This window comes from Apteryx rowi, unplaced genomic scaffold (genome assembly GCF_003343035.1).
Source record: "Apteryx rowi isolate R43461 unplaced genomic scaffold, aptRow1 scaffold_69, whole genome shotgun sequence".
Taxonomy (NCBI): domain Eukaryota; kingdom Metazoa; phylum Chordata; class Aves; order Apterygiformes; family Apterygidae; genus Apteryx; species Apteryx rowi.
In genome coordinates this window covers 2666634-2679471 of record NW_020450971.1, presented here as the reverse complement: position 1 = coordinate 2679471, position 12838 = coordinate 2666634, and the positions used below count along the sequence as shown (strand labels likewise).

At 47.0% G+C, this 12838-nt stretch overlaps 1 protein-coding gene across 1 annotated transcript in view; it reads left to right on the top strand.

Annotated features, from left to right (window-relative positions):
- ALG13 (ALG13, UDP-N-acetylglucosaminyltransferase subunit) overlaps window positions 1-425 on the top strand; it is a 33259-nt gene extending 32834 nt beyond the window's left edge. The window contains exon 26 of the mRNA XM_026086252.1: window positions 9-425. Within this exon, the coding sequence (XP_025942037.1) occupies window positions 9-286 (278 nt within the window). The 3' untranslated portion in view covers window positions 287-425. The remainder of the gene's footprint in view (window positions 1-8) is intronic.
- Window positions 426-12838: the final 12413 nt, after the last annotated feature.

The following is a 12838-nucleotide window of genomic DNA, read 5'->3' as shown; positions in this document are numbered from 1 at the left end:
TTTTTAAGGTCACTTTCAAAATGCAGAGCCTCCACCCCCGTCCCATGGAACAGTGTATTATCCAGTGGTGTCGGATCCCTTCAGCCAGCCGTCTCTCCCTGGGTTTGACTCTTGTATCTCTTTAGTACCTACCTATCACTATATTAGTTCCTGGCATCCAGTAAATCCATCCTATGGAAACTCTCCCCGAATTCCTAATGCTGTAAGTTCTGGACCATTGCACCAAGTCAGCTATATTGCCTCACCTAACCCTGCACCACCACATTATGTACCTCAAGGAATGTAAATCTGAGAGATGTAAGCTCACTTCTTGCACTTGGTTTCTCTTGTTTCTTTTTTGTCAACTACCTGTTAATATTGTTCCATAACTGTTATCCTGCCCCAGCGGGCTGGGTACTGGTTGATTAAACTGTGTTCAAATTTCATGTTTCTCTTCTGGTTTATGCTAATGATATTTAACTTGACAAGATGATGTTTTAGGGGATTACACAGGAAAGCATAATAAAAGACTATACACAAACAGTAGTGCTGGGAACACAAAGTTTGTATTTGACTATATAAAATATATAAAAAACATATACTATCACTAAAGGAAACTTGCATCATATACCTCTGTGTGAGGGGTTACACTGGAACACTTGGTCACGTGGTTCTTGTTTGAGTACTAAAATAGGCTGCTGTTGCAACTAAGAATAAAAACTGGGTGCAGGGTCACTGAAGGACAAAAAATAATGTTTAAAATAGGTTGGCTTTCTCACATTTCCCCAAACAAAACTTTATTTGCCATTAGTGCTCACATACTTGTAATAGCTGTATTTTCTCTGTTTAATTTCATTCTGCATTGGCTTCATGTCTCTTGAAGGTTAAAAGAATACTGTTTTGATCTGTTCTGCTGTACATTACTGTATATTTGTAAGATTTGGTTTGTGAAAGGTGTTGCACAAATGGTGGTAGTCTTGGTGTTAAACTTGCACTGATAGCACAAAATAAAAGCATCTAACACACTGAAATGAGTGATCGTTTATCTTTGACAGGGTAAGCTCCTTAGAATGAGTCGTCCAGGAGGGTAGACTGAAGAAATGAGCTGTGTCGTATGGGATAAGACTGATCATTCTGACTTGCTTTTTTTGTGAAAGTTGGAGAAGGAAGATAGGAGCAGCTGTCCATGTGAGAAAGTGCAGTAGAAAACTCTGTTTTTGTTAGAGCTGCAGTCCCTGTGAGTTGTTTCGATAAGCTTAAGAAAACGTGAATAGTCTGTGTACGTGAACGTCTGATTCTTTCAAATGACTGTCCTTGATGGGAACTTCACGGTATGGACAAAATCTTCAAGCAGCTGGTGCCAGACAGGGAAACTTCAGTTTCATGTGACTTCAGCATTGGGGTCTTTGTGCTCGTTTCTGAAAACCAGGGCTTCCAGATCTTGTAGGGAATTTGAATCCCTCCAAATTCAACACGGCAAGTATAGGTAATAAATGCCCTTTAGATAAGGAGAGAACCAGTAGCTTCAGAAAATGGCACATTTGCCTGTTGACTTAAACTTTGCAGTCCCATGCTGCTGTGCAGTTGCTTTTCTCTTTTTATTCTCTCCTGTATGACTAAGTAGTCATGAAAAGGAGATGGACTATCCGGAATTAGGAGGAGGAAAAAGTATAGTTACTTTGTATATCTTTTAAGTAAACATGGGAGCAAAAAGGTAATAGGAAGATGGCTCCTTATAGCTTTCTCTTAAATTCATGCAGAGCTTTTGGTGTTGATCATATTTCTTCAAATTTGAAGGGCTCTCCTCTGTTTTCCCCACCCCCCCTTTTTTTTTTCCACCTTGGGAGAGTGGTGATTTAATTCTCCAATGTTTGGACTCTTGCAAGTTTGGCTTTTGGTTTGTCTCCTCAGCTCTAGTTGCTATGCATTTAACTTGGCAGTCTAATAATGACTCTTCAAGAGGGAGGAGCCAGGTGACAAGTCAAAGCATGAGGAAAACTGACCCCTGAAGAGCTAATTTGATTATGAGCTGCTGTACTGTTTCTAACACACACATGCATGTGCGCACACCTTCCCCCTTACACCCCCCCAGTTAAGAATATATCTACCAACTACTTGAAAGCAGGTAAGACCTTGGCCTCTGTATTTCTGCCTCTTTGATAGAGCAGCCTTCACTTGCACAGACCTTTCTCAGAAAAAGGAAAAGAGTACCACAGGATTTTTTTTCTTTTCCCTTCTCTGAAAAAGCTTCGAGTAGATTAATCTCTTAACTTGGGTGCTTTCACGGTTCCTTTGTACTTCCTGCTCTGTTCCATGTGGCAACAGGTAAAAGCAGCCGTCAGCTGTGTCCCCCTCGCAGCCACATGTGCCATCGCTGAGCCGGGGGACGAACCTCTCCCTTCCCAGGTCTTTGTGGGGAATAACACCTCCTCCCTCCTCCTGTCGGTGAGACAGCCTGGCTTTTCCTACACTAACGGATATCATGGCGAAGAGCTGATGTTTCCTCTTCTGGCGTTAGCTTGTCTCCTGAAGTCAGCTTTCTTCTTTTCGTTAGAGACACTGAGTGATAATTCTGGTCCGAGTCAAGCTTTTTGCATTTTTCTGCTTATGCTTCTGGTAGCTGGATTCTTCATTGATGCCATGGCTCGCTTTCCATGTTCTGTGCRCTTGGATATGGATCCATCATATCAAATAATGCAATTTTCATATATGTACTGTGTGGCCATTTAGCTTATGGCTTTGACAGTGCATGCATAGGAGACAGTACCTCTGCTGTGACTTGATACATGCATTTTTGCCAGGGCTGTTCTGGCTCAAAAGTAACTTTTTGAACTAGTAGCTGGGGGAGCTGTCTGGAAAAGTTAGCCTTGTGTCCTGGGGTTTGTTAACAGCAGCTGGTCTGGCTTTGTAAATGGGGAGAGCGAGGGAGATTGATCCGCAAAATGTGACATAACTTCATTGATCAGCTTTCATTTAGTAGAATAAACAGCTGACCTCTTATCTCGGAGCCTGCAGCAGCTTAAGAAATGGTGATTTTGTGTTACATCAAAATAATTTAGCCTGGTATAGAAACTGCAGGGCTGCTGGCGTCTGCTGCCTTGAATTCTGCTTTTCAGAGCTGTCGTGGGCTCTGTCAGTGGCTCTGTATYGCTTATTAAAAGGGCTGTCGCAAAGTGCTGCCCTGCTGAAGAGATGGCTGAGGTGTGAAGCAAACGAGCTGGCTTCTGATCTGGAGGTTTCTAGGCCTGGCTCCGGCATCCTTGTACTAACGATATTCCTAGTTTTGTGGTCAAGCGCTCCAGCGACTGATGCAGCAAAACGGCTGCCGTCGCGGGGGCTGCGAGATGATTGTGACCAAACTCGCAGAACTCTTTTCTGGGGGAGCTGTGGGGGGTGTTTGGGGTGTCTGTGCGCTGTTTTGGCTTTTGCTGTGGGCACCCAGATGCGGGCTCAGGCCCTGGGGCAGGGCAGTGTCAGCGGGCGGTTGTCCAGGCGCGCTGGCGTCGCCGCATCATTCAGTTACCTCTGCCGCGGTTCGGTGCGAGCCCAGGGCTCTGGGCTCTGGCGCCCAGCAGAACTGCGGGGTCGGTCTGCGCAGTGGGATGCAGGTTTGCAGCCCCAAGTGCGCTTTACCTCTGAACAGGAGCACGGAAACGTGCGCTAGCATTGATTGCTATTGGGGGCAATTATTTTCTTTCAGATTGATTTCTCCCCCCCCCTTGTTGTGCTTCCTGAGGTACGCGCTTGTGGCGCTTGTCTCCTGCTTCTCCGCACCGTGCTCTCAGTACGCGAAAGGCAGYGGCCCAAAGCAGATCGGCAGCTGAAGGCTGCGCGGGAAAGATGCGTCGGCTGGCCRTGCCAGGGCGCTCTTCAGGGGCGAGCGCTTCTGGCTTCCTGGACCCAATAAGCAGCCTCGGAGCCAAGCCTGCCTCTTCCGAGAGCGCAGGGTGAGCCACGGGGTTGTCCGCAGTCGTTCTGGGGCTTTGGGGGGCGGGAGGCTCTTGTCTTGTTCTTGTTTTGTTTTTCAGTATGCCATCCTCCCCTAAACCGCTGAAAATCTCTGTGTTTGGAAGGAGCAGGCTTTGGTCCGACCGTATTTGCCGGCAGGTCACCGGATGCTGGGATGTGCTCGTGCTCTTGGCGCACCGCTTGCTCTGAGGGCAGTTGCGCGACGTTGGGCAGCATCGCCGGGGTCCTCGCCGCCGGCTCCCCGGCAGCTCTGTCTCCGTCCTGGCTCGGCCGCGGCCGCTGCCTCGCGGCTCGTCCCCTGCTCCCCCCTCGCTGTCCTGCGGCGTTTTTCTGTAGCTAGAAAATAACCCTGGTCCCAGTTCAATCTGTGYATATTAACATCCATAACGCTACTTGCAGCAGTGCGCTAGAGGTATAAGTTTCTTTCAGAAAATCTTTTGAATTGTAAAATTCRTCCATTATGAAAGATAATTATTATAAATACCGGAGAGAAAAATGTTACAATTGTGCCTGCCAGCAGCATTAGCCTGCAGGGCTGTCATTACGTCTCCCTCCCGCGCTCTCCTTTCCCCTCGGTCGCRCAAGAGCACCACGCTGAGTCCTACGGCAAGTTGCTTTTCTAGCTCTGTTGTCTTGTTTTACTCGCAGCTTCCTCTTCTCTCTGCAGTGCTGCTGGGTATCTTATTTATAAAATTATACTGTCAAATACAGCATTACRCATGGAAGATATTCAAAATATAAATCCAGACCCATACTTCTAAGTAATTGCTGCTTTGATAATGCAGAAAGATAAAACTCTTGGATCAGGACTCTCTAGCTTTGGAATAAGAGCAGAGTTTACATTTTGCAGGGCAGGCCTGYATACAAACTCGTACTCACGGTCAAGTCGCTGTCGCTTACCAGATCTCACAGGCAGTTGAGCTGAGGCAAACACGCAGTAGTTGAGCCAGTATTAGCCGCAGGCTAAGAGCGCGTACGCAGACGGTTACTGCAATTTAGTCATCTCCGAACRGTGGGTAGTCTGCAGGAACAGGAGCATGTGTCCGAATCCTGATGGCTTTGTGTCTGTGTGCGCTGGACTCTGTTCGTGGCAATATTTATATCCCAGATGCTAAACCTTGCCTTCACTGGAGCCGGTGAAAGCTTCGCCATCAGCTTCAGGGTGCCGGGGTTTACCCCAAGACAAGAGTTGCTGTTTCTCCTGTTGAAGGCGTTGTCATAGCCTTGGCAACTGCTTGACTTTGTGGTGGTGGTGAAAAGGGCCCTTTCCTGAGGAAGTGAAATATCCTATAATGATGAAAAATAGACCATCTAACTCCCTCTGCCCTCTTCTTTACATATTTTTGCTGTTCTCTATGTTGCCTGTTTGCATTTTCCATTCAAATCTCAGACTGTGGTTTCTGACTCTTTTTAAACCAGTATTTCTCTATTCTTGTTCTAGTTGAAAGCTGAAACTTTACTTTTGTGGTGGCTGTATGAATGTGTGATTTTTTTTTTTTTTNTTTTTTTTTTTTTTTTTTTTTTTTGCAGTACTTCTCAGGGAGTGCAATTAAGAGGAGATGCAATATACTGCAAAACCTTTTCCCCCTTGCCCACCTCCCTCCCCAGTCAAACACGGCATTTTCTGCTGTAGCACATCTGTCTCGCTCCGCAGTGATGGCTGAGGGGCTTACGGCATTTTCAGGTACAGCTCGGTTCCCATTTCTGGAATAGAAAATACCACTGGTGCTTCAGGGTGTCTTAACTTTGAGCTCCCAGGCTTTCCGATGTGAGCCGGGACTGTGCAAATACAACTCTAGAATGTTCTTTTTTCGGTCTGTTCTTAAAAACTTCAGCTTTCTCTCCTAATTTGGTTAAAATTCCGTAGGTCTGGATTATCATGGTCCTTGGGCTTTGCTACGGCTTTCGGAGTGGGCCGTGTTTCTCTGCGTCTGCACCGCCTTCCTTGCCCGCGGGAAGCACGTGCATCTCCTGCCTCCAGGAGAGGGATGCTGCCGGGTTTGGCTTTCCGGGCGGCTTGAGCAGGAGCCGGCAGCAGCTGGGGGAAACCCTTCCGATGTAGCTGCGTGCCTCCAGTACTCTAATGAGCTCTGCTCAAGGGCAGCTTTACGTGAGCAAATTATGCTGATACAGTGATATATTGTTGCTTAATGACTTTTTTAGACTATTAGCTGTGTTGTTACAAATTCCAGCGTGGATGATGAAGTTATGCTGTTAGAAGGATATCTTTGGGGAGCAAATTAAAATGGAATTACACTTACTTGGACTCCTCTGTACAAGAGTAACTGCATTCATGTGGTGCTTTTCATTTATCCGCATGTGGAGCGGTTTGCTGTTTTATTTGTTGCAGACAGGATAGAACGTGTGGGATTTCGTGTACAGCCAGGTGTTGTTCAACCCTTGCCCGTAAAGCGTTGCACTTGCTCAGATTTGTGTGGCTGGCTTGACTGCAGGTGAGCAGGACTGTGCCATCTCTTCCACATAAACATCAGTAAAAGTCTCCACCGAATTGGGGCCCTTGAGTGCGCCCATGACTACTAACAGCCTGCGAGGGGGCTCTGCTGAATATGGTAAGAGCTGATAAAACGTCAGACCTATCGCTGTTCATAAATGTTTATTATCAATAGGCAGCTGGAAATGTTACATCTGAAAAGGTAGAAACACCTTGAATTTCAATAGGCTTACATTTTTGGGAAAAAATTTAAATGCTTTTTTCAGTTTACAGTTAAGCTAAAAATACACATAAAATAAATAATTTTATTTATTATATACATTTCATTTTTACATGTTATGTGTGGGAATGACATGGAATCTGCACTATGGACAGAAAAGATGAAGTAGAAAAGTACATAAAACTAAGCATTTGTTTTTGCTTTTTGCTTTTCGCCTCCTCACCCCCCGCTCCCCTTCCTCTAGGGGCGGCCGTTACCCCTCAGCGGGCAAATGCTCAAGTCCTCACCCTGCCTTTACACAAGCAAAATTCTTACAACATCTAATAGCTCCTTTTTTGCCTGGAAAAGACCATGATGTTTTTGACCAAAGCTAAAAAAGGAAAAAAGCCTCACCTTTGTATCCCATGAAGTAAAATGTCATTTTAAACTATGATCAGGTGTAAAGCCATTTCTGTGACAGCTTTTTTTATGAAGATTTAATTTGATATTAAAACTTGATTGCTTAAAAAAAAAAAAGCTTGCAGCATATGCCTGGTTCTCCAGGGCTTGCCGTATAGAAAACAGACTACGTCAGCATCTGCTGCGCCTCTGCTTCCCGGAGATCCCCAGCCCTCCGTTCCCAGACCCACCTTGTAAACACATTGAGTGGTTTTTGAATAAAACTGTACAATACCCCAAAACGGCTAGACCAGAAAGCGCCCCCCTGCTCAAAACCAGCTATTTATAGTCAAAAGGCATCTCGTTCTGTTGGCTGAAGGTATCGCAGCGTTCTGCTTGGGCACCGCGCGAGGAAAGGCAGCTCCGACCGGGCGCCTCGGCCCTAAGCACGGGGCTCTTCTGCCTTAGGTGACGCTGCTGGTAGGGAGACGTTCTAAAGTGGGGAGGAAAAAAACCCAAAGAAACAAAATACGCTGTGCTGAAGGCAGCCGACCTAGGCCGAAGGAAGGGGTAGTGCTGTTTTCCGCAGCTGTTGAGTCACAGATTGAAAAGTGGCTCTAGGTAAAGAAAGAACTGTTAGGTCAGTTTGGCTTTGTAAAACTGTGGGTGGTTTGAGTAGGGCTGGGATTTCTGGTTTGGGTTTGTTTCTGGTTTTGTTTTGCACACCTTGGGAAAAACGGAAGGTAAAAGTGTTTCCCTGAAGCATAAAGCACTGCCAAATAATCTGAAGATACAGGATGAAATGCTTCTCCTGCCTTTTAAATGTACTTTTTTTTAGATAAAACACTTTCTGTTTTTAAGAGTCATTCTTGTCCATGATTTACTCAAGAGCATTAGTTATTCTGGTGCGGTGGGTTTATGTGAATAAAATATAAATGACTTGTTTGTACAAAAGTAATGGTCTGAAATGGGGAAAGAAATAGTGTGAAAATTAAATTAGATTATATTACAAATGGTAAGAAAAATATGTTAATGCAGCTAGCCCCGAGTGCCCCCCAGCTTCTCCAAAAAAAAAAAAAATCCCGTAGAGGAATGATTTTATAGCAGTTAGGTTTCAAGTAACACGTTCACTAACAACTACAGATTATTTTGGCAACACTTTATTTTAGAAGCTCCACCAGTGAGTTGATTTATTATTCAGTGTGGTCTCACCGATTCCCATTAGCGTTGCTGTTAGGTGGCCGAAAGGCAGGGACGCGTCCCCGCGTACGCAGCCCGCTGCGCCCGGTGCCACCGGGGAGGACGGAGCCCCTGCGGCACGTCTGCCCCCAAAACTGCCCCGGAGTTTTTGCTTTCGTTAACCCTAGCAGCTGTGCGGGTTTCGATGGGTTTGCTTCCCCCCCGCCTGYGTGTTCGACTGATGCGCGTTTAAATGCAATGTGAAACGGCAGTGCAGCTTGGAGGGCGATCCTGGTTTTTGGAAATCAGCCGCCAGGGCTGCCCGGTGCCTTCCCGCRGGAACGCCTGTGAGACGGTGCTGGCACGGCGCTTTCGAGAGCCCCGTACRGGGTTAGCGTAGCGCTCGCCCCCAAAGCGGCGCCCACGTGGACTCTCCTCCTGGGTACCTTCAATGCGCTTTTCTTTGGGACTTTGTCCTTTGGCAAAGGAAGGTAGAAACATCAAAGCGAGGCCGCGATGTCCCCGGGGAAGCGGGACACGCAGGTGACGGCGTGAGGGCAGCAGGAGCTCGTGCAGCCGACTGGCTCAGCTGGAAACGCCGAGGAAATGGGGAGCCTGCACCGCTCGCTCGTCCCCGGCGCCCCCGTGGCTCGGCTCGCCTCCCCGGGCGGGAGCTCAGCRCCGGCGCCGTGCGAGCCAGCTCCTAGAGCTCCTGCAGCTCAAACGCGATTCCTGCTGGAGTGCAGGCCTTTATCCCGAGCGAGCGCGAAGGGAGAGCGCCTGCGTCGTGCCCGAGGAAGGGCGGGTGAAGAGCCCCTCGCGGGGACGCACGGAGCCTGTCTCAGCCCTCCTGTAAAGGCTCTCCTGGCTGCAAACGCGCTGGCGCCCGGCACCTGCGCCCGTGGGGCCGCGGGCTTGGCACAGCGAGTGCCGGCTCGTGAAGGGAGCACCTGAGCGCGAGGGCGACAGCGGCGTGCGGTGCGATTTTCCTAGCCCTGCTCCCGATGCCGGGAAGTCTGGTGCGCTAACCAATTTCCATCTCTTTAAAAAGTAAGGTTTTATATTTATACATGAATATATTTATTTAAATAGTCTTAATATTTACAGTGTCCGATTCTGCTAGAAATTGTTACAATGTACCATTAGAAAAGGAGGATGAAACAGAAATACAGTAAAGTAACATTAAGGGTGAAACGTAAACCCACAAAAGCAAGGGTGTTCRGAGTTTAGGCTTCCAGGGTGTTCTGCACCTGCTCTCCATCTACTGCAGAAGTCCCCTAAATTCCCCACTTGGGAAACCATGCTAGTTTTCTACATGGAAAACTATCATCATGTTCATACAGTTAAATCCTAACCTGAATTAGTTGTAACAAAATAAAAGTACGTACTACTACTACTACTACCAACTACTTAGTGTATATAGCGCCTTTAATCTGAAGATCTGAAAGTGCTTATAAATAATTAACTAACCCCCCTGCGAGGTAGGTAAGTATTATTATCCCTATTTTACAGATGGGGAAACTGAGGCATTAGAGAGGCTAAGTGACTTGCCCAAGGTCACAGGTGAGTTGGTGGCAGAGTTGGGAACAGACCCCAGAAAKGCTGTTGTCTAATCCCATGCTCTAGCCACTATGCATGCTTCTTCTGTAGGGTCCACATATACCAATACTTGAATATTTACAAATATACTGGTAATTAATTTACAAATAGTTATCCAAATAATCTGCAGAAATATGTCACTTAACTTCTTGTTTCTGAAACAGCTCCTTTAATCCGTGACCTGAGTACAAACACCTCCTAGGTCCGTGCAATGTCCTGTACCTGCATGTCCCTAGCTAACTTCTGATCAGTGATCCCTTTTAGTGCGCTGCTCTGAAAAGCCAGGTGAACACGACACCAGAGGGTGGGAAGTGATAATAAATAATAAAGCAACTTCAAGTGCAAGAAGCCTAAAGAAAGGACAAGTGATCAAGAGCTGTATTATTCCTAATTCCAAATTCCTTGCATGTGTTTAAGGATGGTTTTTGAAATACACAGAATAAAGGCCAGGCAGGCACCAGTCGTGGGGAACTGCATCCTGAACCAGAGGCAGGAAAAAACAGCTCACTTCTCGCTGGAGATGCTCAGTGTCCCATCGGCTCCCGCGCCAGGCCCTTGCGCAGCCAGCAGCGAGGTAGCTCACTCACTTCTCCAAAGGGAAGAATAACTTTCACCAGACGTGCTTTCCCTTTCATCACTTGAGAATAGAAAAACGCTAGTGAAATCCCAAATGCTGACTGCAAGTGAATTTAAACAAAACAAAAATTTGCCAGTTTTGGCTTAAAAAATGTTCTTGACAAGATGCTTCAATTTCYCTCCCCCGAAGTTCCTGTTTAAGAGTACTGCTAATAACGATCGTTCACCAGCTATTATAATGCCTATTGCTGCCAAAGGGGATGCACAGCTGCAGTCGAACAGAATTTGGCCTTTCTGGGGTCCAGTTTGACAGTTTTGCAGACTCCTGGATATATGTGTTAATCATTTAGTCCAATCAAATATTTGTGTTAAATTGAAAAGTCAGCTTAAACAAGCTCTTAGCTGGGAGCTAGGAAATATCTGAGTCATGAAACAAACCCCATGGGAGACTCAGCCAAGCAGCCATGTGATTACGTCTCGCCCTCAACACAATATTACCAAGAGATTCTGGGTACAGCATTATCCGTCGTTCCATTAAAATGCACCAGTTCCTACCCCTGCCCTTTCTGTACGCAGCAGGAGAATACGATTCGTGCTGTTTGCACAGAAGGGATTTGCGTTGCCCAGTGTCGCTTTCACATTTTTGTAAATGGGGGGGCAGTGCTGCAAGGAATTAATTGCATTGCACTTCTGATATTTGAACCTGTTAATGCAGTGCGGCGTTTGAGTGAGACGACATAATCATAGCCAGTAGGAGTAAGCTTGCAGTCCTGGAAAACTTAAAAGCCTTTCTCCTGTCAGAAGATATGAACCTTGATTGTATCCCAGTCTTGCACTCAGCTGATATCATCTGCATAGCCATCCTTGGCTCGCTTCATTCCCACTTGTTACCCAGGAAATACCGTAAGGGTTTGCTGGCCCTATTTCGAGGAGAGTTCATAAGCTGCAGTGTGGTTAGGCGAGGCATAAAATGATTCAACCCCCTCCCTCCCCCCCCCCCCCCCCCCCCCCCCCCAGCAACTTGTGCTAATGTTCATGTTTCCAGAAATGGGCTCAGTCACTTTGGTTTATTAAACTTCAGGATTTTCCTGAGGCTGCTTTGAGAATTACCTTCACACAGCTCTGATGTATAGATGGATTTGCCTCGTGAAAGACAGGGATGCTGGATTTCCTTATCAGAGAGCAGCAAACTGCCTCTGACCTGGGATTTTGCAAGTCTCCTTACGTGGTGCCCGTGTCAGTTTGCTCAGCCTTTCTTACATGAAGGGGAGCTGCAGTTTTCCAAAACCACTCTAATTCCACAGTTAGCCTGAAAGCCTGAAATTTGTTGCTACAAACACACTTCTCACCCTGCCTTAACTAGCACAGCTAGAGGCTTAAGTACTYAGGGCTGGATAGTGCAGGCCAGCAGCAAGGCTGGTGCCACTTGCACGTGGGGAGCAGCGGTGCGTTTTTGAGCCTGCTACTAGCAGCTCACTTTTCACAGCACGGCGGCAGCTCTCGAGCCCAGTCCTCAGCCTGAGGTCTGCGCTCAGAGCTTCCACGAGCCTCAGCTCTTGCTTCTACAGCTCTGCTCCAAGGGCAAGCTGCAATGCTCACGGCTGTATCTAGGATGCAGATATGCCCCGCCATGACCTCAGCTGCCCAAGGGGAAAGCCCAGCAAGGTATTTTTCCTCAACAACAACAGTCAGGTTTAAAACTCTGGCAAAGTATTCCAGCTCCAGGCACCCAAGCATCTCTCCCATGTGGGACTGCTGTGGCTTGTACGGGTCCCTCCTCCCGCTCTTCTGTGCTGCTGCTGCTCCTGCCCATTTCTGGTAAAATCTGACCAGTGCCAACGCTAGGTGGAGGTTTTCCAACCTTTACGGTTGCTTCTGCAAATGCAAGTCACAACCTAGTTCAGAAAAGAGCTGATTTATGGTAACTGCCCTTGAGCTCAGCTCCCATGCACATGACTTCTCCCAGGGATGGAGCCTTAAACACGAGTGCACAAGCTCACGAGCAAGGCTTTACCTTAAGGGAATGACATTTCTGAGCTCTCAGTCAGGCCTGGCTTCCACTTTGCTTCCTCCAAGGAAGCAGCTGACTAGTAACAGCTCTGACGYGGGTATTAAGTGCCAATCATCTCTGTATCTTAGCAACAGCACAGAAGAAAGTTCAAGTATCAGGTTATTAAAAAACATTGATGGAACCGTTTTGTCCTAAGGAACTTGAAAGAGGGGAGAAGACAAGCCCTTTAGGACAAATGCAGTGACAGCGTTAATGTTTGGACTAGGCCAAACTGGGGAAAAAAAATAGTTACTGCTGCACTCCTCCTTGTTGCACCATAGGAAGGAACCGCAGAGGCTTTCCAGGCTGCCAAATGCAGTTTGAGCTGCTCTGGCTTAGGTCGCTTTTCAGAAATGCGGCTCATGGATCCGAGGAAAATGTTCTCCCTCTTTGAGCTTGACACACACCAGGAGAATATTTTTCTGCCTGAAGTGTG